Below are 27969 nucleotides of genomic sequence, written 5' to 3'. Positions count from 1 at the left end.
CTCCAAAAAATTTTATAATTGGTCGTTCGTGATAACGGTGATTCGGTGAAGATCACAAGTGTTATATCTACACTAGAATAGGCTAGGATTGAGGGTAAGGCTTATGAATGCTCCTATGATACACCAACCACGCAACTCTAAACCAAGCGCGTGGATCTCTGAAGTGCAGATATCAAGTTTCATGGAGAACACAGCTGAAATACCATAAATTTTTCTCACAGAGAACATTGATTGTTGATGGTCACAGCCACGGGGAACATTTCTCGGTGAGGATAAGAAAGTACACTAGACCCGGCGGGTGGGGATCAACAGTGGGGTGAAACGATCTGTAAAAATCCGTCACAAGATAAAATAGCGACAACACAAAAACACGCGTCAGAACCAATTACGTTATCAGGTGTCCTCCGAACTTCCGCGAAAATCCATATCCGTCATAACGTCCAAGATGGAACAAAAATACTGGGACAGGTTGACCATTCGGCGCATCATGTGCTCGAGAAAGGGCATGCGGATGAGCCGGTCGTATTTCGGCCGCCGGTCCGGGTCCTTGATCGTGCACGTGTTGACGAAATTGGTGAAGCCCTCCGAGAAAAAGCGGTCATCGGAATTCGACAGCGTGGGTGGATCTCCCTTGACAACCTGAGATGGTGAAAAATTTTGAAATTAGACATGGAAACATCTCACATTTAATCCAAAAGCGTTCAAAGCAGCCAACATTGCTTGAGTAGAAGTAACATGTACGGTATGAGTTGCAATGACTCGACTTGAGATTATTTGGTGACTTGGCTCAACTTGTACACGAGTCATTGCGCATGACTCGACCAAGTCATATGACTCAAGACTCAGACGTCCAAGACAGGCAATTCGTTCCAATTTCGAAGAATAGTAAGCTACTACATTATTGGTATTTCATCTATCAGTACTGGCGTCAGTAAAGTAGGGCCAGAACTGTGTAAAGTGACAAAAATTTGTATATCATGAATGTGAGGCATTCAATATCACCAAGAGTTGTAAAAAAGTGAAAAAACTACTTTAAGTTAAAGTTGAAAATGAAAAGTCTGAAAAGTACCGAAGTCGAGCAAAAAAGTAGATTCGGTCAGGAAGTCGGACATTTTAGAAATTGATCGGAGGTGGAGAGGCCTACTTATGAAATTGAAGGATGCATATTCACAACTACCGCAAAATGATTGATGCCCACTAATAGGCGCAATCTCACTTATGAAGCGATGCAAACTCATCTAACTACTTCCATCTCTTCAAATACAAAACGTAAAATGTAGTTTTGCCTGAAAGGCTGGCAAGCAGCAGTGGAAGTATCCTAACATCATGATATTTTCCCTTTCGTGCTTATCAAGCCTCACCCTCCGCACGCTCATCACAAGTAAAGTCGGTGAATGTGGAAATGACTAGTTATAGAAACATCCATGAAACGTTTGATATTGCAGTCGAATAGCAACTTTAGCAGTACCACCGATATTTTGAAACAAAAATAACTCTTGATAAAGAATCCGCACATAAGCAGACATAATCAATTGCTATATCCCGACCCCGAGACAGTGAAAAATTGTAGTCGCACCTCTTTTATCACACAGTCTCTATTACATTGGTGCGGATGGATCAGATTACACACACAAAGACATACCAGAATGTATCACTACACAGTGTAAATAACCTTGAGTGGGAACAAATTCATTATAAATTCAGCAGCAAAACAGCACAAAAACAATAAACGGCTCAATTCAACTATGCTGAAAACAAACTTTGCCATTTACCAATACTTTGAACTATGTGCGACGGCACAGCCTAAATAAAAAATTGTGTGCGATGGCACAGCCTAAATGAAAAATTGTAAGTCCAAATCAAGCAACAATAGCGTACGTACACGATACCCAGATCAAAACATGCCATAGATTTACCAAGAAAGCGCCCACCTGAGTAAGTTGATCGAACACGCTATTCCATTTTGGATAAGGAAACTTCCCTGTCGCTAATTCAATCATCGTGATTCCAAGACTCCACACATCTGACCTGACGTCATAACCTGCAAAAGAATTGACGACGTCGGCACAAACTACAACATGGTCATTGGTCAGTCATCTCAATGCGTCAGATCGCAATATGTCATATTGAAACATTGCAAATTATAACAATCGGTGAACTCGGTCGAAGAACATGGACATCACCAGAACCAGTTCAAAGTAAACACCATTGGTAAGTAGAAGTAACGTCATAAGTTTCTACTTAATTACAAGTAGCGATTTTAAATTAAGTGAAAGTAAATATTGTAGGCCTCGTTTTGCCAAAAAAAAAAACATTGTGTGTAAGATTCGGTGTCCAAAACGTGAAAGATACAAGGAAACTAGAAATTGCCAGGTTTATGTATCAGTTCCATTTCGATAACTGCCCCGAAACCTTCAATGGCTTCTTCTTTACCTCAGTATCAAAAGTGCATAAGTACAACATGTGCGTCCACGTCGTCTAACTACCATATGGTCGACAAAAAAGATCATGGCTCTATCAAATATGCCGGAACTGCGAAGTGGAACAGTATCTCGTCGGCTATCCGACAGTCATCGAGCATGTCCACATACAAGTCAAGATACAAACAATTTCTACTGAATGAATACTAGATAGCCCTCGAGTTTACCGGACCACGACCCGACATATCGATCTCGCCTTCCGACACATGCCACCTCTTTTTGTCGCCTGTCTTTTCATAGTATCTTCTACTACTTTTCATTCAGTGTGCATGCCACCTTTTTTACATCGCTATAGGCCAAGTGGGTGTCCGATTTCCAAGACTACTCCGGGTCATTTCACATTTCTATGATTCACATTTCACATTTCTATGATTATATCGTAGTCTTGTGGCGTATCGAAATGATGAAATTGTTAGCAATAAATTCAATTGAATTGCCAAGTAGAACTAGTCTATAATCATAACCACTGACTGGAGTAGCCTAATCAGTGCAAGTTGGCGAAACTTACTGAGTAGGCTACCATGCTCCCTAAGAGCATAGGTAGCCTACTTCTGGATACCGGTATCACATAAATCATTCATAATCTTCCGATTATGGATTAATCAGGTGTAATATAATTCAAAACATCTTTATATCTCCAAATTAACCTTATGTGTGTACATTGTTAATGACTGTAAAACCAAATCGTGCTACAAAAACTTTCTAAACAACCCCTGCAACGTTGTTTTTAATCATTGATTCGACAAATGCATAGTTTTATTAGCACTTGCGCAGAACTGCTAGAAAAGGCCACAGTTGAAGACAACCGATCTCATTAAACGAAAACTTCATTTCAGCCACATGGAACGCAATTGAATGGCTTTTACAATCCTTACCGTCTCGTGATTGATTCGTGTCTATACGCTCCGGTGCCATGTAAGGCTTGCAGCCAGCGTCTTGAGTTCTTGCTATTGAATTCACTAGTTGCCCGCTGATTCCGAAATCGCACAGTTTAATATTTCCTAGTCTGTCGATTAGTATATTGGAAGGCTTCACGTCTCTATGGATGATTTGCAGCTTTTCCTGAAACAAAGAGGCCACCAAAGTGACGACTCATGCTCATGGCATAGATTGACATGAATACTTTGAAATATGTATGAATCAAAATGAATTAGGAGTCAATCAAACAGTATGCAGTAAATGAGTTGTTGAATAACTATCACATCCACAAAGTCACGTTATAATTAGTAATTTGATCAAGTATCAAGATTCCAAGTATTCAATCATAACCCATCACAACGACATAGCAGTGATGTACTGACATATCTACCCATTTGTTACCAGTTCAACTTCATAAAAAACTAAAAGTCAAAACACCAACTACGATCAAGAACTGTGAATGTCAATACTACAGTTCGATCACCAATGCTCTAAAATTTCGTTTTCTTGAAGGAGCGTATGTGTTTTGAATAATATGGCCAATAAATTGGTTTATTAAGATATCAGACATGTCACCAACGCCACAAATACAACAAGTCATGTTGGTTTGAGTCTAGAGACCATATTAAATCTCTAGATGCCATAGAAATACTACTTATCTCTAACCACACTCACTCCCATCTAAAACCCCATAGAATTGTAATAAGTTTTATCCAATCAAAGGATCATGATGTCTAGCTCAGCTATCTGCGATGCAATCATATAGGCCTACCTAGCGATTATCGCCAAGGAATATCTACACATATCAACACCAATAATGATCAACGCTACATGACATAGTTATGAAAGTAGAAACCGACAAATCAAGTAACTTGTATACAAAATGGAATAGATCAAACATTGAAATACCGAAAAATCTGATACAACCGTGACACGGTGAGGGAAAATAAGCAGGCATGCTGATTAAACAAGAATGAGCAGTCTTCCGCATAGCGTGTTTAACCAGCAAACATCTCCCTGCTCCAATACTAGCAAATTATGAAATGGTCAGACCTTAAATACCATTACTAAGCAAGCTGCTCGTTGGACTGAACCAGCAAATCTTTATGATAACTATCAATAAGCTATAATATACAACTGACGCTAAGCTCGAACAAACTGAAGACACATTAAACATATTGCAGTGCTGTTAGGGAAAGTATACGGAGTGGAGAAATATTAGCCAAAAATAAACAATGCACTGGCTACCAGACTGCCTGCGATTCGCATATCACTAGCATCAACATAGGCGAACAATATCAGTCGCATCAGCATACCTTCAAATAATTGAGGGCCTCTACCGTTGCAACAGCTATTTTGCCCAATATCTCTTCGGGGATTACACTATTCTGTCGTCTGTATACGAAGCGGTAGAACTTGTCAAGGGAGGTCGACATGAGTTCCATACATATCCAGCAATCTCCTTCCCAGAAGAGTGCGCCGTAGAATTGAACGATGTAGACACAGTCATTGCTACGCATAACCTGCAACACAGTACAGTCCGTAAGGCTACAATGGAATAGACGTGTCATGTACAGAAAGTAGACAGAAAAACATGCAAGTACTTACACCAAATGAGACTATAGGCTATAAACAAGCTAAATCAATAATTGCCCCAAAACATCATATTACATCCTTATCGTTTTCAGGTTTGATATTGTGTATGCATTGCTATTGGACTGATAATTGAGAAAAGTTCTTCAAAATCAATAGACGCTTTGATTTCGATAATATTATTTTTTGCGAGAAACTTTTCTCAATAAGATAGTCCGGAAATAGAAATTTCAATCTCAATATTGGAGAAAGCATTGAAAACACATAATTAGCCTGGGGGAATTTTGGTCTCACGCTGATTTGAATGCTAAATATTGATGATAATCAGGTAGCTATGGCTTTGTTCAAATCATGCAGACGGTCCAAGAAGAGTAACAAATACAATTAGATTGTACAGAAATAGAAATCCTTAAATCGTACGAATCTTGCACACATAAAGTTTAGTAATAGAGGCAAGTCAAACTTCCGGAGTATGAAACAGGACTACCAATTACTAATTCATAGGCTGTGGTGTACGCACAAACCGGGGCACTTAACTATAACAATGCAGTAGCAATCAAACACCTTTGAAACTAAGGCGCTACATTCAACAACCATATAAAACTACCAACCACATCCAAATCCATCAGTAACTGCCTCTGTTCTCTCTCCTCCACAGTGGATCTAATTCGCTTTACAGCCATCAGTTTACCACTTTCGATGTGTCGCATCTGGTTCACAGTACCAAAGGCCCCTCTTCCAATCTCCCCAACATCAATCAAGTCTTTTGATGTAAAATCATAGCCCTAAACACAACCATATCATGTCATGCCAATTTTTCGAAAAATACAGCTGTCAAGTATAGCAGTAGTCTAAAAACATAATACCTCGAGTAACTACAGTATAAACAGGAAAACCTACCGAGTATTCCGAAGATAGGTGAGTACTTAAATATACTGACCACCTCTGGGGATGATGCCAGGCCCAGAGGCCAGTATATACTTACCGCTGTTTCTATCACTAATTTTCCAATGCTCGACAAACTCTCTGGCGTTAGGATTGGCGTGACTGGCTTCGGCGGAGCTATCGGAATTTGTGGAGGCAGCGGAAAAGCCGGTCTCTGCTGTCGAGGAGGACCATTACCACTCTGTGGTGTAAACTGAAGATTCAAACCTCGGCGAACTCGCCCACCGCCCGAATTTAAAGGTAGATTCATTATCACTGTCGTAATACAAAAGCGCGGCTAATCGAAAGGTAATCAAGGTACATGATAGCAACGCCTAGGAAATAAAGGAGATATAATAATGATCCAATTACTACAGCAGATATTTGCATAACATCGTTGCTCTAACATTGCCAAGGCTGAGCAAAGAGATGCTAATCTAGCATAGAGAGGAGACAGTATATAAGCAAGACAAAATGTACCTTCGCTGCATGGTAAAATTGAATGCTGAGCCGTGACAAAAACATCTCATGAAAACCGCTACGACGCGAACCAGCCTATTCTCCTAATTTCCATTTCTAAAACACACACAAACATCGGGCTGCAACAGCGACATCATCTGGCATATTAGTGACGTCAGAAATCACTTGCGGGAGGAGGAAGAGTACTTACTAATTAGACATGACTCAAACAATGTTCTTTGTTGGTCGCAGTAACGATCTAGTTCATGAGAACAACCAAGCAAAGTCCTAATGATATAAGACTGAAAGTGGATCTTTGCGTGCGTATTTCGTTTCCAAATCTACAAGATGTTGTAACATCTTAGCAGGGTTGTAACCAAGTCACAAGGCTCCGAGTCACAAGTCAATCTCACTTTTATATTTTTGACTCGAGTCAACTCGAGTCATTTTCAATTCCCACCGAGTTAAGTCCGAGTCCAAGTCAGCGAACAGAGGATCGAGTCCGAGTCATGGTATAATGACTCGAGTCCAAGTCATTGTGTTGTTTGCTAATTTTCCAGTTAAAGTCTTTCTAAACCCACTTTTTTAACCCTGTTTGATGATATTGAATGGTTCGCATTTATATTATATCCATTTTCCTCACTTTTAGCAGTTTCTGGTCGCATTTTCAAGCACCAGTACCAACAAACGAAATCCTAATAGTGTATTGGCTTCGAAATTACAATGAAATGTCGGTCTTGGCCGTCTGAAACTCGAGTCAATGACTTGCTTCGAGTCATGCGCAATGACTCGAGTCCAAGTCGAGTCAATACACAGATTGACTCGAGTCGAGTCGAGTCATTTCCGTATTTTGAGAAAATGACTCGAGTCGAGTCATCCGAAAATCGTGACTCGAGTCGAGTCATGACTCGAGTCATTACAACCCTGCATCTTAGCAATCGTCAGTATAAATCAATATCGTTACCGGTACGTTAGCAATTGCAACTTCGCCAATTATCAGCATAGCATATCTTCTGTCTCGGTTACTATGTTGTTCGCCCGCTCGCATACCGGCAACGTGTAGTCCAGATGCTACCATACCGACATAATTATGTTATGTCAAGCTATAGATTAGTAACCTCCGTAGGTTAGTAGTCTATAGTCAAACCATAGACATGAACCACTATGGTCAAACCCACCATCATGTCAGTGTCGTCAGCACAATATCAGTATCAGTTTATTGAGAATTTACATCATTTCAAAACACCACAGGACTGCGATGCTACGAAAAGATAGTCCCAGAAAACTTCATTTCAGACTTGCATCACCAGGTAACTTCAGTTGTTTTTGATAACCATAATGAAATATTATCTTCACATGTCGCATCGTTGAAGGCCGACTCTAAAAAACGTCTATAGCTGAAGAGACTATATTGGCCACAAATCACACATGCAGCACCATGTATATTGGATCATGAAGCACTCAAGCCATCTTGAACAGCAAGATCTCCACAATTGAATCATTACTTATATGATTTTACGCCTCCTCAAGCTCCAGTAATACTCCATTACAGTCTTTTGGGTGGCAAAATATCACTGGTTTTCCATGTGCACCGATTTTGGGTTCATCCGTTAATGTTCTGAGACCCTTTTCTCTCAACACCTTGACAGCAGCAGCAATATCTTCAACTTCAATACATATGTGGTGGAGACCGCCGCTCTTATTTTTTTCCAGATAACCAGATATAGGGCTGTTTTCTCCAAATGGATGTAGAAGCTTAAGAAACATTCGGTAAGCAACTTGGTTGAGTTATTCGCACAAAGCTCCTACCTCCAATTTTGCGTTCGGTAAATTTACAAAAACAGTGGTGACCCCATGCTCTGGTAAATCTTGTTTGCCACTGACGTCTGCGCCCAGTACATCTTTATATAAAGCAGTGGCTTTATCTGTTCAATTGATGAAGGTAGAATGTTATCAAGTCGTAGATACCGAAACTGAATAATAATGAAACTATCAACTATAACACCACCTCCCTTGTAATAAGAAACTGCAAGTATAACATATTTGAGGCTACTTCTACTTTCATGTTGTTTCAAGGAAAATTACTTGCAACATTTACAATTTTGTGAAATGGAAAATCGTGTGTTGGATAAATTTGCATCACTTTACAGTGAGATTGGCATAGCGAGTGGACAATGCAGACCCATATCACAATAACAGACTGGAACTAGGAAATTTCACCTATTAGCAGTATCAGAGCGATTTTTTAGGAGGATACAACTTGCAATTTCAACTCAAAAACGTCTGTGACACTTGGCCAACCTATTCCAATCATTAGAGACTATCCATCCCATGTCTCTACTTCATATAGTTTTGACATGTCCTGAAAATCACTACTACTTGTCAACTAAAATTTTTGGCAGTACTTTTACTTTGAAGTCATTGATAACTTCTGAACTAACTACATAGTACGGGTCCACTAATGCAATTTAGTCGTATGTTGATGATACTAAATAACCTGAGTCATGATTTATCTGAAAAGTCCATGTGGAAGTATTGTCAGACGAAAGTTTCTCTTACAGCCCTGATCACACTAAACATGTAATACTGTTGAATCGATTTTGCTCGCCGTACATGACAGACTTACCAAGATCCGGGACAGCAATAGCTATGTGATTGAGTTTACCAAGGTTGCACTCATTCCATGTCTAAATACGAAGGGAGATCATTACATTATTGCTGCAATGCGATTGAGAAGTGTTTACTTACTCTCGAACACAGACTTAGTGGTCTCTGTGACAATGAAAAAATTTGTGTCAGAAATTTTCCTCGTGTCAGATTTCGCAGTGGCATAGGTTATTTCAATTGAAACTATATATCTGCCAGGCAAAGTTATCTTCCCACATTTATTCGCATTTAGAGAAAATTTCAAATACACGCAACTCGCACAAAATCTATTTTGCAACCCTGGAGTCAAGGGCGGAGGAAAATTTCGCCTGAGACTTGAGATCACGATAAAGATAAGCACAGAATACCGATGGTACGACAATGACAGCAAATGTTATTTGAAAAATAGTTTTCACTCCTGGTAAACTCTTTGGCTTGAAGGCATCTCGAACAAAGTACACACTTTTCGCTCGTTGAAATTTAGCATACATAGGATCAGACGTTATCGGGTTAAAGTACTTCCAGTTGACAGGGTGATACTTCTTTGTCCAGAATTCCCTGCGCAAGCGACCACGAATAGCTTGCCTTTCTTCATGAGCTTTCATATCAGATGGTGTGATCGTTTTCCAGTTTTCTGGATTCAGTGTTTCGGGCATGTCGTATGCCCAGTTAGGCTTGAAATTTTTTGTCGGCCCAAGAAACTTGGTGTACAGCTTCTGCCCCATGATAGAGGAGTGACGAGTGTAGTCCACGTCAGGCTTAGCCATGACCAAGTTTATTTAGCCTTAGCTTCACGATTTACCTAAGCATAAGAACAGGTATTAGGAAGGCAAAATCGAATCACATACTTGAAGTGTTGCTTAAATCGAATAGCCAGCCACATTTCAGTGCTTTTGGCAAAAATTCACGGCTAGATAATATTAAACTGAAGCAAAATTCATAGCGAATTGCAGGCTGAAGCACAGAACTCTGGTGCAACAAAATAATAAAATATACATTTATAATAAGTCACCGTACTGCCATCCAATGCCAGTCATTGTTTCCACAATAAAATTGTATTTTTCAAGGCTTAGAGCAGGGGTGGTCAACCTTTCTGCCATTCACGGCCGCATTCCACGGCATAGTGGTAATGAAGTAGCTGGACGCCAAATACACATGTTAAACTGTCTATGTCCATTTCCGGACTATTGTATTTAATCATATAGGCTTACTATACGCACCGAAATTGTGAGTGGTCACTCGAAATGTTATTGTGATTTTTTTCAGATTTTCGGCATTAATGTTACCGGTAGTAGTTTTACATAGTACTATCAAACATTTATCCTTTCTCAGCCCATGTAATCAGATTCACAAGTGGAGTTGATGGAGGTGTGTTTTCGAAAATTTAGGGAAAGTTATAAATGATGTTGATGATGCATCTTCGGCTGGGTCAATTGTTATTAGTCACTTTTTTGCATTCTGTAATTTCTTGACCTCCCATCAGGATTGTCGGTATAGGGAGGACCACACGATTCCGAGTTGGTATTTCTATATGACGCGCATCATTTTCCCCGCTGTTCGAATGTGTACTGTGGGGCTCTGATTGCAAAGAGCGCTACTATATTAAAATAGGAAAATGAAGTCACATCAAATCGCGCGCGGCAATTCATAAATTCAAATTGCATGTTGATGGCTGCCTGCACATACTAATTGAATTACGTGTCCACGGCCGCACAAATTTCCTTCTATGACCGCAGGTTGGCCACCCCTGGCTTAGAGGTATATATAGCTGGAACATGACCGAAACCGGATTTGTGTTTTGCACCATTGCAAGGGATTGTTGATCAACATCATTTATGTTTCATCAAATTATACCGCATAAACACCATAGGCTCTAGCACTAGAATGACTAAATTTCCAAGGTGAAAATCCATCAGTGCCACTATACCAGATGATTGAGATCATCCAGGGCGTCTGTGACATGGAAACCATCACGTTGATAAGTTCGGAAAATATGTCATCTTACCAACATCACTAGCATAAATGCAAAATTTTTCAATTTCCAAGTTCGAAAGGGTCTCAAAACATGACAGCGCCTCACATTTTATCAGAGTACAATCTTCTGACCGGTGGCGAGTTTTGTTTTGTTCATGTTAGGGCAATCAAAGTAATTGCAGACTTCTATGATGCAACAATTGTATATTCAGGCAGTATAGCTGATTTGATAATAATCATTGATTTCCCGATCCCTTCGCGATAGTTTTGCAGTAGTACACAAAGCTTGGCGGTCTTTTGTTTTCATGTAGGCCTATTTGTCTTTTTGTTTGCTAAACTGAATAAACAATTCTCCCTCTCATGCTTTCGGGGTACTTGAACGCGGTCATAGCGGAATTATTGGCAACGTCATGCACCACTTTTCGTTCAATTACTTAATTATTCTACGCAAGAAACCCTTCTGTCAAGCGCAACTTATTGCTGAAAACAACCACTGTTTCCAGTCTGGCTATGAGGTAGGCCTACCGAACTTTGCCTGTCATTGTGCTGCCAGTAAAACTGCACTGAAGCCGCTACAAAAACTACAACATCAGGTCCTCCGTATTATATCCAGGGCCCCAAAGGGACCAGGATGTGTGTCAAACAAATCACTGCTCAAATAATTCGGTTTCACAAACATAAAAGATATACGGAAACCAGAAATTGCAACTAGTTTATGTATCAGTTCCACTGCGGCTACTGCCATGAAAACTTCAATGACTTCTTTACCTCGGTATCAAAAGTGAATAAATAAGACACACGCGCATCCACGTCATGTAACTATATCATAAGGTTGAATAAAAATATCATTGCTCTATCGAATATGCCGGACCTGAAGTGTGTAACAGTATCTCTCTGGCTATCCGACAGTCATCGAGCATGTCCACATTCAAGTCGAAATACAACCAATTTCTGCTGAATAAATACTAGTCAGCCCTCACCATTTACCGGACCACAACCTGACATATCGATCTGGACGATCTCGCCTTTCGTCACTGGCCACCCGATTTTATCGCCCGGCCACATTATATTATCTTTTTTTTACTTTCATTCGGTGTGCCTGCCGCCTCTTTATATCGCCTAGCTAGGCCCAGGTGGTTGTCTGATCTGAAGACCACTCCTCGTCGTTTCGGCATTTTCCTGTCATTCGTTGTATTGCAGTCTTGTGATGTTTTGAAGTGATGAAATTTTATCAATAGGCTAAACATTTACTTGTATAAGTGCGTTCAATGCAGCCAGCCAGGCCGTCTTGACTGACCCTGTGAATTTCACTTGAAAATCAGCTTCGACTGGACTTTCCGACGTGGGGGCAAGTTTTCTGGTTCGGTCAGTTTTCATGCCGTGGCGCAAGTCTTCAGTTTCACTCATTTTATGCAGTATATCAAACAGCGTGACCAGTACCGACAATCTTGATATGCTCAACTGGTCTTCCGTAAGAAACTAGATAACATTACATTCCACGACAGCAAAAATACTGCAATCTAGACAGCCTGCTTCAAGGTTTTGCATATAATCATGCAAGGCCGCAATCTATACTTGAAGCTGCACAAACTGCGATTTGTGTAAAAACTCGTCCTTCAGCGCTAGCACACCTAGTGCTGAAACACATTTCGATTTACTGACCAGTAACCAGAGATGCTCGAATTCCGGGATCCGAATTTATCCGGCTCCGGCTGGATATTGAAAACTCAGAGTACGAAAAAATCCGGTTCGTGAATTGCCGCATCGGAGTCCGGAAAAATCCGGCCAAAATCATACAAATTTTTCATGTATCAGCGGAAGAATCCGGCTAAAATCCGAACGCTAACCAAAACCAAACCAATAGCTCAGCGACGCCAACGCAAATATAAAATCCGGAGCCAGTCCTGCTACGTTGAAAATGGATGAAATCCTGAACTCATACTCCGGCTCCCCGGACGAGTGTGGCCATCTCTGCCAGTAACCAACCACTGAACACCAGTGATGAGCGGATAGTGCTTATCTAGAATCCGACAACTTTAGTCACCGAGGAAAACTCCCTCCGAAGAACTCAATCCCAGACTCCGAGATACTCCGAAGAATCTCGTCAAGTATCCGAAACATCCATATTTGGAGACTCCAATTGTGTGAACTACAGACACTGCTCTACGAAAATGCCTTGCCAGATCCCTAGGTTAAGATAGCTCATGGCCAATCATACCATTTTAACCAGTGAAAACTCCGCTCCGAATACACTCCGACCCGATGGTCATCAGTACTGAACACCTGACTGAGGTCCTTTATCGAGACAAAGAGAGAGAGAGAGAGAGATGATATTCATTTTCGCTTGCACCATCGTAAGGTCACCTAGTTGCTAGTCTGCATTCATGTTTTTTCTCCTTATGTCATGCGTGAATGCTGAGCGCCTAGCAGGATAGCCGCGGATATCAGTTTTCGAGTTTTTGGTCTGATCCGGCCGGGATCGAACCAATAGTCCTACCGATCAAGAAGCCGGAGGCATCACCATTACATTATCTTGCACGAAATTTATGTATGAATGGCCTGAGCTTGCCCTTGCAACCGAGTGGGGTGATCCAATAATCTCATCATCTCTTCGTGCCTTTGCGTAGCTCTGTTTAGTGTTGCGTCAGCCACTACTGATAGTGAGTATCGCACGTAAGATTTATTGATTGATTGCTTACGTGTTAATCATCATCATCATTTTTATCAGTTCAATACACCACAAAAATGTGATACAATAAAAAGATAGGAAGGTGTCGAAGCGACTTGGAGTAGTCTATATGGAATCAGACACCCACCTTGGCCTATGCGATGGAGACATGCACAATTGCACACTGAATGAAAAGTAAAAGAATATAGTATAGAAAAAAGCAAGCGACAAAAAATAGGGGTACATATGTCATGGAAGGTGACATCAATAGATCAGGTGTTGATTGGATTTTAGGCGGACATACGTGATCTACATAGTTTATAGTTATATCCAGGGCCGTAGAAACGAACTTCGTCAGGCCCCCCAAAAACTTTGGTCTAGGGTTATAGACCTAACTTCTGGGGGGCGAAGCCCCCCAGACCATCCTCTGGCAATACACTGTTTACCGCTATATTTATCATATTCATTAGGACTTTGTTTAGTGAATCAGCTTTTGTCGCCTTTGTGCGCGGAGCGCGGAAAATTTCTAGAATTCATGATTGAATTGGTCAGTATGATCGGGAATTGCATATTGTTATGAATTTTAATCTTCTCTCTGCTCACGTAATCAGATTTGCCGGTACAGCTGTGTGAGGTGTGTTTGAAAAGGTAGGACCACTCAAAATAATTAAACATCTTCGGACGTATACCCGTTGGCAGGAACGAAACAGCACCTCGTCTGGCCCCAAAAACGTGGGTCTTGGGCTCCCATAGGGTGATAAAACGACCCCCCCCCCCCCCATCACGTTGTTCGCGTTTGTCACGAAATCATCTGTACTGTATTGTGAGCCAGCGCCAAGCGCGAAAAGTTTCGATAATTTATGCTAAAATCGGTCAATCAGTTCGGCGATTGCATATATATTGTGCTATCAATTTATTGTCCTCTCTATACTCACGTAATTAGATTTACCGGTAGAGCTGAGTGAAGTGTCTTGAAAACAAGAGGGCCCGCAAATAATAATTAAACATCTTCGGGCGGGCGGACCCGTTGATATGACTTCGCTACATGATGTTATTTCGTGACGTCCAGTCTGCTATTTCAAAAAATATAGAATCGCCCAAACGTAGGCTTCTAAACCAGGGATATAGTTTTATCTATCCCTGTTCTAAACTAAGAGACGCACACGATTTCCAATTGGTATTTCTTCACTGGCATAAAATTTTTCCCAGTGGGATGGTATATTTGTCTTGAGAGGTTCACATTGCAAAGACGGGGACATTCGGCGCCAGTCATTTAATCGCCTATGGACAATTAAACCTATATGTATTTTGTATAGGCTATATAACGAAGTCTTCGGTCAGCATAAGGGCATAGACCTTTTCGGCCAAAGGTTCTCACGCGGCCGATCGTTCTGGCACACTTCTGGGAGTCGCATGTTATATGGCCTAAAACTTGATTGTATGCATTGGTGGGTCGTGACGCGTTAATGGCCCAATACCCAATAATAAAGATGACTGGCGCACCGCGCGAAAAAGTTTTGAAAAATTGCATAAATTTTCAAAAAATATGATTCATGCTAATTCACGAAATAATTTTGGGCCCCCTTCGAGCTCGTCCCCCCCCCAATTGGGGGGTTTGGGGTGCGGCAGTTACGGTGCTGGTTATATCTATAATATAGTTGGATCGCAATTATTCGTGTTGGTTAAAACTTATTCATCTTCCTTTTGTATTTTGGCGCCGAAAAACTGACCCCGCAACCGCAGGCAGCAGCAGCACACACGAATACAATTAGATTAGCCTACATTCTGTATATCAAGCGTATTTATATTCAGGCCCATTTTTTCCATTGTTAGTTGTCGGAAGGCGGGTAGGCCTACTCAACAATTTAAAAATCAACACACAATATATATCGCGCAATGCGCGAAGCAAAATTTCAAGTTGAATACATCTGCTAAAAAATACTCCACACCTTGTGTTAATTTACGAGATTTTTTGAAAAATTTGGAGGTGGGAGGCACGACCCCTTTGGCCCCTGGCTACACCTATGGGTGAATGTATTAATATTTCCCACGCAGATCTATGGTTGCACTGTTGACTCTGCCCATGCTGCTTTCTTGTGCCTGTGAATTTGGAGAGCTATGGAGGTATTGAGGTGGCAGTATAAACACGCGACAGCAAGAAATATTTTATGTGCATCGATCGGCTGAATAGACAAGTTCATATAGCTCGGTAAAGAGCTATGCCGCTTCTTCCTTTCAAGTCCCTATTCAAATTGCAATTAATGAAGATTTCTCAATAGGGAGTTTTGAAAAAAGTATAATGATCCATGTATCTTTATAATCGAAATTGAGGGGCACTGTTCGCTAAGCGGAAAGAAGACTGTGCTTGCCATGTCGCTGAGCGAGAGGGCTGAAGGTATGACATAGATATCCATCCAACTGGAAACCAATTATGCGTTGGTCTTTATATGTTCCAAAACCCACGCACCACTGAGAGATCATATTATTATATCACAGTTCGAGGGAAGTTCAATACGAGCGTAGAAACCGCACCCGGGGCCTACGATATTCGCAGGCCCCGCAGCACCGGGCGGAGATAGGAAATGTGCGTTTAGACGGTCCGTTGCAACATATATCATTGGTAAAACAGAATCCAATCCAATTCTCCGCTCGTTGCTGACGATTACCCCTGACGATCAGTGTCAGCCGAAAATATTCGGGTTCATTTGAATATGAATAATAGGCCTATACAGCATATGTTTAATAGCATATGCTATTCAATTGTAGTCTATATTGAAGTTCTGTACCTCCAAGAAGCTATTTAAAACAGAAATATTAAAAATAGATATCAAGATGACCCAAAATTATTTCCTAAGTCAAGATAGAGCAGGACGTGGGACAGATTTTATACATCTTGAAATTTTCTCCGCGCTTCGCGCGATTTATTGGTGCATGATTTCTTGATTTTAATGTAGGCACCCCCCTGAGAAATATAATAACATTTAACATATGAAGAAAAACAATGTAAAATATACAGAAATGAGCCCGACCGAGACCGTGTTAGCAATTATGAATGAACGATGTCTTATATCGAATGAGGCCGTCAAGATGCTTGTATATAATAATATATACTTCAAGGTTGTGCATTGCTCAATATAGACACCAAGACATGTCTTAAGCAACACGACTCCGTGAATAAAGTGCGCTGCCAAAATGATTGGCGGCGATAAAATCTTGTAATAAAACAATCGCCGCATGTTGACAGGTACGATCAATGTTGATAAGACCATAGGGACTGGAATCGCCGTTGTCAGCTTCAGATATGTGGTTGGTTTGGATTCCTTCAGTTCGCGACGGTAAATATGACAAAACTAATGTTTCGCACGCCAATATTTTGATATATTGACATATTTTGACACGCTGCGTTACCACCGTACAAAAGGTTGCCGACCCCAGCTATAAATAGTCCGACAAATGGCGAAGAATCATAGGCAGCCAATGAAAACTCCATAGACATAGCAGAGGCAATTTTAACACTGTAAGGTCCTGATAGAGGCACTATAACCTTTTTGATTATCCAGTCACTAAATTCAATTCGCAAATATGTTGTTTCCATACCTTCCGATTGTTTTCATTGTTATATCAATCATATATTGTATTAATCGGATGAAATTGTTGATAAGAAACCAGGTTTGTAATGACTCGAGTCATGACTCGACTCGAGTCAGACTCGAGTCACGGTTTTCAGATGACTCGACTCGACTCGTGTCATTTTCTCAAACGGAAATGACTCGACTCGACTCGAGTCAATCTGTGTATTGACTCGACTTGGACTCGAGTCATTGCGTATGACTCGAAGCAAGTCATTGACTCGAGATTCAGACAGTTCAGACCGACATTTCATTGTAATTTCGAAGCCAACACACTGTTGGGATTTCGTTTGTTGGTACTGATGCTTGAAAATGCGACCTGAAACTGCTAAAAGTGAGGGAAATTGGTATATTATAAATGTGAACCATTCGATCAATATCACCCAACAGAGTTAAAAAAGTGGGTTTAGGAAGACTTTAACTGGAAACTGAGCAGTCAACACAATGACTTGGACTCGGACTCGAGTCATAATACCATGACTCGGACTCGATCCTCTGTTCGCTGACTTGGACTCGGACTTGACTCGGTGGGAATTGAAAATGACTCGACTTGACTCGAGTCAAAAATATAAAAGTGAGATTGACTTGTGACTCGGAGCCTTGTGACTTTGTTACAACCCTGTAAGAAACTGAACTGAGCTGAAAATCCGTCATAACTACATATCTTCACGAAGTTGAATATCACGCCCGCTCTTCTCGGTTCAAGTCTAATAGTTGGTCTACGACTGCGGCATAGTGTGTCGACGGGAATCTGGGAGTAGTCAAAAATGTCTATTGTCCAGTGTCATGATGATTAAAAAAACTGACCTGAACTGTGGAACAGAATAAACCCGAATCTGGTACATTCATTCGTTAATAACAAGGTCAGTTCAGTTTGTTAATACTTTCGTCATTTCAAAACACCACAAGGTTATTCCGATACAGAGAAACGATAGGAAGGAGTCCAAAGGACAATGGATATTGAACTATAGAGACTATACAAATACAGTCGTTCCAGAACGCGCCATAAAGTTGCGCTTGCGACATAATGAAGTAAGAAACAAATACGAGTGAATAAGCTGATGACTCAGCGTAAAAGTAACCGTGACTCTGCATGTTCATCCACACATTAGGCAGTGGAGTGCAGCCCAGCAGCTGCGATTGGCTGCCGTGAACGAAATATCATGATGGAAGTCGCCAAACAATCCGTTTCATTATTCGAATTCGGGTGTTATATAGCGTTTTCGTGACTGCTGCATGTTCGCCAACTACAAGATTACTGTTTCATTGTATTTTCGCCTTAAAATCTACTGGAAATCACTGTACTGATGGTGTTTTCATATAGAAGTCTTTTGTATTAGGCTGTAACTGGTTACTGGTTGCACCGTTCACTACTAGTGAGAAATGGATGAAGATAATCTGATGGAAGAAGAATGTGATGAGAAAAGAGAAAAAATACTTGGTTTCCGACCCCAATCGGAAACCATTTACAATAATTTGCTGCCTTACAGTTCGGAAATTGACAATGAGTCGAGCGTTGCACTGTCACTTATCAAATATAACCTTCCAAGATCAGTCTTGGCAAAAGAACTCAGACCCGGTGTCACGCATTGGTCAAAACAACTGTTGAAGTAAGTGACATAATATATTATTCAAGAATTGACCACTTGTGTTCTTTCTGCTTACGGTAACACTGTTACTATTACTAATAATATCCGTGATGTTAAGATAAAATCTAGCATACATCTATATATTTTGTTTTATTCCTATCCTGTTTCTTTAATTAATAACATCGAATTCAACACAAACCATAAAAATATTTTGTGTTCGCCAGATAAGACATACCGGTACTCTGGAGGAATAGGCAAAATCGCAAGATTTGAGTATCGCAAATAGTTGAAAATTACTGTTAAGGACACTACTAACTGCCTCCAGTTGTGTTGATCTGCATAAATTATATTTTGCGATACGATTGGTCGATTGCTGATATATATACAATCTTATTTTCAATTCTCTACTAGTTGCTGATGACTCATTACAATATGAACATAGCCTACTATTCAATTGTATATTGAAGTTCTGTACCTCTAAGAATCTCTTCAAATAATTACATCAACAAATTTCTATTGCCTTATCTCGCTAAGTTTTTCCTTCTACCATTTTATACTGGCATTTCTCATCCAGATATATCCGACTGTATGGACTGAAGTTTTCCAAGGAAGATCACATTCTATTCGTGAAGTTGTACATTGAACTGATCACGATGCCAAATGTGGAAGGGTCGCTTCTGGAGATATTTTTCCCTGTTCTTTTGAAACTACTCAAGTAATAACTTCTATGTTTCATTTTTTGCGTATCAACCATGGTAAAGATGTGACGGTATCAAGCTCTGCATTCAATGTATGGCGGTCTGTCTTGTGTAATATGAAAAATGTGAATAAATTTTCCGGATTTCGTATTAAAATCTTGGTTATATTTCCGATATAACTATCATTTGTGGTAATACTGCAGAAAAAATGCTTTATAGTGCATTGGTCTATTGATTGCACGAACTTGGTAAACTTTGTGATTTTTGTGTAGCTTCTCTTCTTGACCCTAATAGCGATTTTGACAATTATTGTCGTCTTGGTGTGGTAGGCCTACATATTGGATTTAAACAGTGTGTAGAATTATTACATCTCCATCTCTACAAGTACTTCAGTATCATTATATTTCTGTATGTTGAATGGAAACTGATATTATTATATGTGCAAATCTCTTCAAATTCTTCAGACAAACATACACAGTGTCTCTGTCAATAATAATTATAATCAATAATCATCAGATTATATTTTTATCCGATAAAGACATGCACAATGTTCACTTGATCAATATTTGATTTCAGAAAACGGAAGCTCTTATCACGTTCGGACCTTGTCATCGAGTGGCGTCCGTTGTACGGTCTTGCAAAGAGACTGTTGGATTCTAAATGGGCAGAAGCCGGCCTAGAATGGTTCCCATCTTCTCTTGATTCGCATTTGAAATCCGTCATTTCAACCTGTTCAGTGTGAGTTCTCACTTTGAATCCTATATGTAATAATATGTACCTGAAGTCTCGGCTCTAGCATGTTGCAAAGTTTGGGGACAATCTGCTCTCCTCCTCCCCCGAGACTCTGTTCCAACAATGTCATCAGAAAAAAAAGCTTGAAAAAATCTGATGAACACAGTTGTGTTTGGCTATAGATACTAGCAATACTAGTAGGCCGAGGGTGAAATTTTTTTAAATGAAAATAGAAAATGAAAATCATACATTTTTACTCACTGGTCGTCACATCTGAAATAAAAAATCAGCGGACTGGAAGTACTAAAATTAAAACTATGCTAAATATAACCCTCGTTTTCAGATATTTTCCCTCCAACTCGACACAAGAAATGCTCGACGTCTTCAAGCCTCTCTTATGCCCGTATGATATGACGGTCATCGAAGGACTAAAGTATATGGATTGGTTCCTGCCTACGATAGCAGTTTCAGAAGAAGAGAGAGATCTTTCGTGGAGATTGTGGTTTAAGGAATTGTTTAATATATGGGAGTCGATACACAATGGTCCGTCATTTGAGCTTGTAAGTAATATTCCAGGCAATTTCTGTTACGATAAACAAGTTTAACATCAATTGATTTATTGTGATTGTGGAATTGATTCGTGAACTTGTGATATTATGAGGCAATCACCACCCTACAAAAACTGGCTGCATTTAGTTTCTGATCTCATGCTTTGTGCCTCTAGCAACACTTAGTTTCTAGAAACAGCTGTATAAAATTGGATTGAAAATGACACGAGTCAAAATGAATGGCCTCTTACTCAAATTATTCATGAGGTCCATGCTACATCATCAAATACCACCAAATTGACTTGGCCTACTTTACACACTAAGATTGTGTCAGTGCATCAGCTAAACATGGCAAGTAGGTAATCAACTAGTTTATGTGACCTGTATTGGGACCATTACAGTCTGTTCAACTCTATTGAATACAATTTTGCAACTCCCGCAACTGTTTTTATAGTATCTGCATCAATTTTAGTAAATTGCAAAATTTTGAAAAAATTCTACACGACTTTTGCAACAGACTTGATTATCTCTGCTGGCAAATCAAATTATGCAAAGTTTTTTTAAAGATTCTACAGATTCTTAAAATTGATGCAGATGCAATCAGTATAAAAAATCAGCTGGGTCGACTGCAGCATCGTACTCGTCCACTTCTCAATGTGTGCTGTAGCTTGTTATTTCAAGAGCATCACACAGTTCACACCTAGAATTGAGTTACACTGTAGCGCATTGTCACTTGATAACGTTTCAGTGAAAATAAATATATCAGCAATCTGTGGTTCTTCATTCGTACTCGTGTAAAGCTAGAAGTAACATAAATTTATACTCTAGTAGGCCTACAAGTAGTAGAAATAGCGATTCCAATTAAGTAAAAAGTAAGAATTCTAAGCCCAGTTTTTCCTATAAAGCTGATACCGTAACTGCTATTCAGAATTGAAGCATAACCAATTATAGCAATAATGACCAAACAGTGAATATGGGCAAAACCTTCTTGATATCTCTGTCCTGTACTGCTGCTATATTCATTGTGTGGAACTATGGATTGAGCTATAAAGTGACTGATGACAATTCCTTTGTTATTACAGAATTTGATTGTGATGTTTGCGAGGCTGGCTCTGCATAATATCGGCCACATCGACTGGGCGCCCCACTGTGACAAGGTAACGTGCTACCATGTATTATCACTGACGGCAAATCGGAGTCACCCGACCGATCCAAAACAATTTCAGATATTCACAAGGCTTCTGCGCATATTCCGACTTCCTGTCGGGAAGCAGAACAATGTGGCCATGGTGTCTCTACCCGGAAGTCTGTTACAGGATGCTATACCGCGATGGATTGTCGCAATGTTGGTACGTACTGGTTTTTGACTAAGACGAATATTTCCACTATGGCTTGAACTGGGGTTCACCCCTTGAGGGTCCGTAGGTTAGTTTTAAGGGATCCTTGAAAGGCAAGTGTTGAAACTACAGTTAAAAATTCTTAAACTACATTGTTCTCTGTTTTTAGTCATCAACTTCCTACATTTTTACTCCGAATTCTGTGTAAGTGCAATCACCCCAAAAAATTTTGAAAATTATAAATCCATTTGTCACTCCTACGCTGCTGGTGATAATTTGAAATTGCTGTAACATTGGCGGTGAGTGACAAGGTGACTCTTCTAGCACAGCTCATACCCGTTGTCAGTTTCACTTGTGCACCTGATGCAGCTGTCAATCTACAGATTCGCGCTGGTTCAGATATTTTGTTTGCGACAATGACGCCTTGTTTTCTTCATTCAGGGCGGACCGTCGTCAGGAGTGGTGCTGGACCATATCGCCGGCATGTTCAAGGCTATGGAATCGTACTATTACCCGTCAAATCACGGCTACTGGACGGTGAGTTCTTGATAATTCTTTTCTATCAAGGCTATATGAATTACGGTACTACGATTGGTTATCATTAGTATCAGGTCTGGCATTAGAGTTACACTGTTGTATAATGAATCATTATTATTATGAATTCAGATTTGTATACTGTGCCACATACATCTCGTGCATTTATGTGGTTGCATATATGATATATTTATGGTGTTGCATATGAGTTCTGCCATATTATAAAAACCTTGCCACTTCATCAGATCCCAAGATTAAAATACGCTGCTGTTTGTATTATCTTACAAAGCCTTGCAAGGCTATATCTGTATCTTCCTTGCCCAGCGGCATACGCGCAATGCATTTCGCATCATGCACTCATGGTATGTATATGCACAGATTGCGTGTATATACATTATGAGTCGGTGTGTATATGCCGCAAAAACATCAAGGACAAAAATATATAACATCGTATTCCTATAGTATAGTAGAAGTCTCTGCATATATGTGTGATTCATTACAGTGTTATGCTCATCTTTTTAGCCGTCTCTGTTGAGTTTCCTGTCAAGTTTGTGTTACAAGTTTGTGTATCGTATTCACAAGGAGCGGTATAAAAAAGAAACTTGGCATGGACAGGTAAATTTTTCGGTTGGCGTCGCAATTCCGTGGCGTTACTTCCTGTTGGTTTTTGCAGACTCCCGAATCGCACAAACTCACCGATTCGGAAATCACGAGATTCGTAGAAATCGTGAAGCCTGCAACGTTTTTGGCTTTGTACAGCAAGCACCACTCTACTTCGCCGAGCCGCACGATTCAGTTGCTGGCCAATATCAGACCGGAACTCATATTGCCTGACTTGTTGGAAAAGTAAGGACCGCTATTTTTCCCAATGCTACATCGTAACGCTCACTGTCGAGCTGGGAAATGTGAGCGGGCAGTCGAGATGAAATGACAGTCTTTCTCAAATGATTATTCAGCGTGAAAATAATAGAGATGTACATATTCTGGTATGCCATGCATACCTAGTAAATTTTTGGGTGATGTGGCATACCAACAAGTCACATATGCATGTAATCGCCTAAACTAGATGGTGAATTGTACGATTTATACATAATGAACGTGGTAGTTGCGTTTGTGAGCGTGGTAGTTGCGTTTACATGATGTTGTTTATTGGGGCAAATTAGTCATAGTTACACATTGATTCACTGTTAAAGAAGTTGAGTTGAGACAAAATCACGACCTAGATATTAGTGACCATCAAAAGTGCAGAGTACAGCGGGAGGTCACTCGTAATCGCTCTCCCGCTGAGATGTGTATTCATTTGTATGGTAAATGGAGCGATTGAAATCTGCTGGTTTCAAATTAGTTGCGTTTTGCTTATTGATGACATCTCGCTGGTATCGAAATTGCCTCGCTGTTTCGCATGCAGTTCTTATGGTATGTGAGAAAGTGGAGCTTATACTGGCTTATATATAGTACCTCATACGGTATGCGTAAGCTCATCAACATGAGGAAGCATACCTGATCCTTGTGTTATAGGCATTAACGCATGTACCTAACCCTAATAAATTAAATGGTTCCTTGGTGAATTTTGAAAAAGTATGTCACTATAGACAAGCGACTGTGTAATTGTTGATATTAAAGTTTTGCAAGTCTAATTATTTAGCATTTACACAGCATAACCTATTGTCCATTCTGCCAAATCATGACGTCACCCCGTTGTCAAGTCACCGCCCCCGCATACCTACGGTAATTTAGCCTCCAGCGCCTATGCTTGGAGGTACATAACTTCAATATACAATTGAATACTATAGCTGTATTGATATCGTCCCAGATATTTTGAGCTGAAACCTGTTAGGAGTAATCGTCAGCAACTAGTAGAGATAACTTGGTATGCCAACTTTGTTCATTTCAATTTAAATATATTGTTCAATTGTACATCCTTGTATCTGAAATTGAAATGTACGGTTGCAGATCGTACACGGCGCTGGAGACTTTGACCGAACCCCACCAGTTAAAAGGATGTCTGTCTGCGCTGGTTTCCTCTATGCGCGCGGTCATGCGCGAGTCCAAGTGGTACTCGGAGGGCCGGGCGCACGTCATACCGATTTTGTTCCGCGCTCTGCCCACTATCGATTCAAACGACATGCCAAAGTCTATGGTAAGATTTGTAAGACCGTTGCTGCCAAATGTAGCAAAATAAGGGTCGACTAATAACACTGGCCAACAAAATGAATTTTTTTTTTTAGGCAGAACATCTGAGAGCCGTTTCTGGGGTTTTTGAGGTTGCTGATTACGAATATCACCTTAGTTTTGTCAGATTGGCTCTCTGTCAGAAGATATTTATACCCCTAAAAAAGCTCAAAATTACTGTATTTACCCTGAAATATTTCACTTGGTGGGAAGAAAGTCGTAGTTTTTTCTAATTTTATATTGCGCATAAATGGCTTATTGACTATGAAGAACCCTCATGTCATTCTCAGTCATTCTATCAATATTAACATGGCATGATGCGAAATATTTGTTTGTCAAAAAAGCACTTTGTCAAGCCTAAAAATTATATTTTTCCAAAACGGAAATTCATCTTCTCCTGTATCAATTGGTCATTCTACCAAGATAAAAGAGGAGTATAAAACTAAAAAATTTGTCCTTGAGAGGCTTAACTACAATACTTATATGTGTCTCATTTCTTTTGACTGGTAAATGGATAATTTCCCACTGAGTCAACGAAGTGGGTATACCTAGTAACCCTATTAATCGAGAAGCTTAAATCTGGTATCTGGTATATTCGAATACCGATGAAAGATTCCAATTTCACATCAGGAGGAGTTCACAGCATGTAATTTCTCCTAAGATGTAGTAAAAACTTTTTAGCTGATCACAAAGCACCCAACTACAAACAGTTGGTCCGAAATTTCGTATCTGCATATCGAAAACTTGGAACAAACATGAGCATAAAAGTTCACTTCCTGTTCAGTCATCTTGATATATTTCCCGATCATCATGTTGATTAGCGAGGGGAGAGGTTCTAACAAGACATCAGAACAACAATAGAAAGATACCAGGGCGGATGAGATGAACCATTGATCATATTATGTCAGACCGTTGCCGGAACCTTTCGAGAAACTGCACTAAATAGCTTACAATTTCGATTTAAAATATATCAATAATATTGTATCCATACTGATTATTTCAAATTTACAATAGGTGGTTGACGTAAAACTGATTGAATTAATGCCACGTTATTTCAGTATCTAGGTAAATACTTCTATACATGACTGGAGTTTATTTATGTACATGATTTCCGTGAAAGTCTGTAACTATGATAAATCTAGTACCCCAAAATATAGTGCTGTTGCTGTATTTTGATTTAATATAGTGTTCTGTGTGTAAAAATAACAAGTAGATTGAATTTCTAAACTTTATAGTACCACTAAGCCGATTTTATATCTAGTCATTACCGCGAAAATGGGAGATTTTGGTCAAAACAGCCCCATGGGTTATCTCCACAACAAGAGCCAATTTGAAAAAACTAAGGTCATATTCGGAATCAGTGCCCTTCAGAACCCCCAAAACCACTCTTACTTTGTCTGCTTAAAAATATGTGTTGACCAGTGTGATGAGAGTAAATGTATTCCGCTTCAAGTAGCTTTGACATATCTCAAAAATTGCTAGTAAAGCTTATAATTAAGTAGAAATTTATGGCATCAGTTCAACTTGAGTAGCAATGCTGACCATTTTGACCACATCTCCAAAGTATTCCAATCCCCGTAAAAAAGTCAAACAGCCATGAACCATAACGATGAATAAAAAAGTATCTAGTTTTAGTTCAATTGTGGCTATGTATATTCACGACTCTCATTGAGCAGTAAATATAATCATAGTTGCCGAAACTGTTTTGAAAATTGTAAGAACGCTGTAACGTTTGCTTGTCTGCATTGAGATTACTCACCGATTACTCTTCTTGTCGCAGGCCGGTATCAACTTCATTACGACTTGTTTCTCACTCATGCCCATTGCCGACTGCAGCGACGCAGTAAGCCGGGAAGCAGACATGCCGGAGAGACTGCGAAATCTATGCCTCGCTACAACCGAATTGCCGGATTTTGTGATTTTATTTTTGGACAGGTAATGCTAAGGGTGTTGGCCGCACACGATAATTGTTGCATGCCATCTGGTGATTTTATTCCATTATAAAATCTTGGGAATAGCATATAATTATATATTGCTCTTGACATTCTGTAAAGTAGCATTACTTTCTCACTACTACATAATACTTGACTAAGTGGATTTGCTTTTAGAATACTACTGAATGGTTTTTGTAGTAAACTACTTACTTTCGTAGACTCTGATTCTGTTGAGCAGTGATGAATTTTTGTATAGGTTTGGATCACGTTTTGGAGTTAAATAGCTTCTGTATCATCTGAACTGAATATTGTTTCGACCAGTTCATTTAATTTGCGTTGTCATTAGCCAATTTGTGTATTTGGCTGCGATGGTACATATCTCGATTCAAAATTAGCCACGGCAGATTGATAGGTAAAATTAGGAAACGCCTCAACCGAATTCACGTTTTGAAATTAGTTACTACAGTAATTTTGAGACGTCTCGCTTTCTGGTACTTGAAGCATGTTTTGAATATAGCTACTTCCAAATGAGTGGAAATTCACGGTATTTCTTTTGCTTTTACTTCTACTTTAGTACTTCGACCACCTTTGTTGAATACTTTTAGTTACATAGATTTGATTTCATCAAAACAACTTCATAGAAGCGGTGTAGTTTTCGTACCCCACAAAACGATTGTGACTCGTAGCGAGATTCTATTACTTGTCTAAAAATAGCACCAGATCTTATTTTCACGGTACACTTTCAGGGTTTTTACGCTCATCGAGTCTTTCAACCGAGAACATTCGACGCAAGCCGTCGAATCTGGAAACGACGTGGAGTTGAAATGGAGCATGATGGAAGGCGTGATTATGGGGGGTATCGGGGCATCAGTGGCCATCATTCTTAATCAGTCGTCCCCAGAGATCTATAAGGTAGGCTTCATGTGCTACCTTGTTAGGTAGGGTGGTTCAAAAATAACCTTTTTTCCTGAATCTTGCAGGTTACTTGATTAAATCGTTAGGTTGCCTTAAAAAACGACGCACACCAAATTTGAATTCATTCCAACCAATATTCGCGGATTTCGTAGAGTTTGAAAATTTTGAATTTGCATAAAAATGCAAAAAAAAATTTTTTTCAAATTTTCCTTCCAACCT

At 39.9% G+C, this 27969-nt stretch overlaps 3 protein-coding genes across 4 annotated transcripts in view; 1 reads left to right on the top strand and 2 right to left on the bottom strand.

Annotated features, from left to right (window-relative positions):
• Positions 1–240: 240 nt before the first annotated feature.
• Positions 241–6308, bottom strand: LOC145453580 (dual specificity mitogen-activated protein kinase kinase 4-like). Its single transcript, XM_080331541.1, has 6 exons — positions 5977–6308; positions 5603–5776; positions 4715–4921; positions 3356–3542; positions 1932–2041; positions 241–639 (listed from the first exon to the last, which is right to left on the bottom strand). The coding sequence occupies exons 1-6, from the start codon at positions 6184–6186 to the stop codon at positions 394–396; spliced, it is 1134 nt and encodes a 377-aa protein (XP_080187667.1). The 5' UTR covers positions 6187–6308; the 3' UTR covers positions 241–393.
• A 1264-nt stretch (positions 6309–7572) lies between these two features.
• On the bottom strand, positions 7573–9355 carry LOC145453581 (ethylmalonyl-CoA/methylmalonyl-CoA epimerase-like). Its single transcript, XM_080331542.1, has 4 exons — positions 9123–9355; positions 9001–9061; positions 8184–8299; positions 7573–8129 (listed from the first exon to the last, which is right to left on the bottom strand). The coding sequence occupies exons 1-4, from the start codon at positions 9204–9206 to the stop codon at positions 7890–7892; spliced, it is 501 nt and encodes a 166-aa protein (XP_080187668.1). The 5' UTR covers positions 9207–9355; the 3' UTR covers positions 7573–7889.
• An 8986-nt stretch (positions 9356–18341) lies between these two features.
• The window catches only part of LOC145454448 (proteasome activator complex subunit 4-like), a 37975-nt gene continuing 28347 nt past the window's right edge, over positions 18342–27969 (top strand). Inside the window, exons 1-12 of one of the 2 annotated variants that reach the window (XM_080332438.1) lie at positions 18342–18901; positions 19455–19595; positions 20155–20316; positions 20654–20870; positions 21941–22015; positions 22085–22207; positions 22637–22732; positions 23252–23344; positions 23403–23575; positions 24683–24869; positions 26682–26836; positions 27582–27747. In XM_080332438.1, coding sequence (XP_080188564.1) covers positions 18675–18901; positions 19455–19595; positions 20155–20316; positions 20654–20870; positions 21941–22015; positions 22085–22207; positions 22637–22732; positions 23252–23344; positions 23403–23575; positions 24683–24869; positions 26682–26836; positions 27582–27747 — 1815 coding nt within the window. In that variant the 5' untranslated portion in view covers positions 18342–18674. The remainder of the gene's footprint in view (positions 18902–19454; positions 19596–20154; positions 20317–20653; positions 20871–21940; positions 22016–22084; positions 22208–22636; positions 22733–23251; positions 23345–23402; positions 23576–24682; positions 24870–26681; positions 26837–27581; positions 27748–27969) is intronic. The other variant, XM_080332439.1, reaches the window with a different exon arrangement.

The sequence above is a fragment of the Botryllus schlosseri genome, chromosome 13 (assembly GCF_051294905.1).
Source record: "Botryllus schlosseri isolate E-star chromosome 13, Bs_hap1, whole genome shotgun sequence".
Taxonomy (NCBI): domain Eukaryota; kingdom Metazoa; phylum Chordata; class Ascidiacea; order Stolidobranchia; family Styelidae; genus Botryllus; species Botryllus schlosseri.
The sequence above is the reverse complement of the archived record's forward strand: the minus strand, read 5'-3'. Positions and strand labels throughout refer to the sequence as shown.

Excerpts from the sequence above, each read along its gene's own strand:
- LOC145453581 (XM_080331542.1), bottom strand. The coding sequence starts at position 9,206 with ATGCCACTGCGAAATCTGACACGAGGAAAATTTCTGACACAAATTTTT. Across the intron at positions 9,062-9,122 it reads CACTAAGTCTGTGTTCGAGA|ACATGGAATGAGTGCAACCT; the intron begins GTAAGTAAACAC and ends CTTCGTATTTAG. Across the intron at positions 8,130-8,183 it reads TACCGAACGCAAAATTGGAG|CTTCTACATCCATTTGGAGA; the intron begins GTAGGAGCTTTG and ends ATGTTTCTTAAG.
- LOC145453580 (XM_080331541.1), bottom strand. The coding sequence starts at position 6,186 with ATGAATCTACCTTTAAATTCGGGCGGTGGGCGAGTTCGCCGAGGTTTG. Across the intron at positions 2,042-3,355 it reads CACGAATCAATCACGAGACG|GTTATGACGTCAGGTCAGAT; the intron begins GTAAGGATTGTA and ends ATTCTTTTGCAG. Across the intron at positions 640-1,931 it reads TGTTCGATCAACTTACTCAG|GTTGTCAAGGGAGATCCACC; the intron begins GTGGGCGCTTTC and ends TCACCATCTCAG.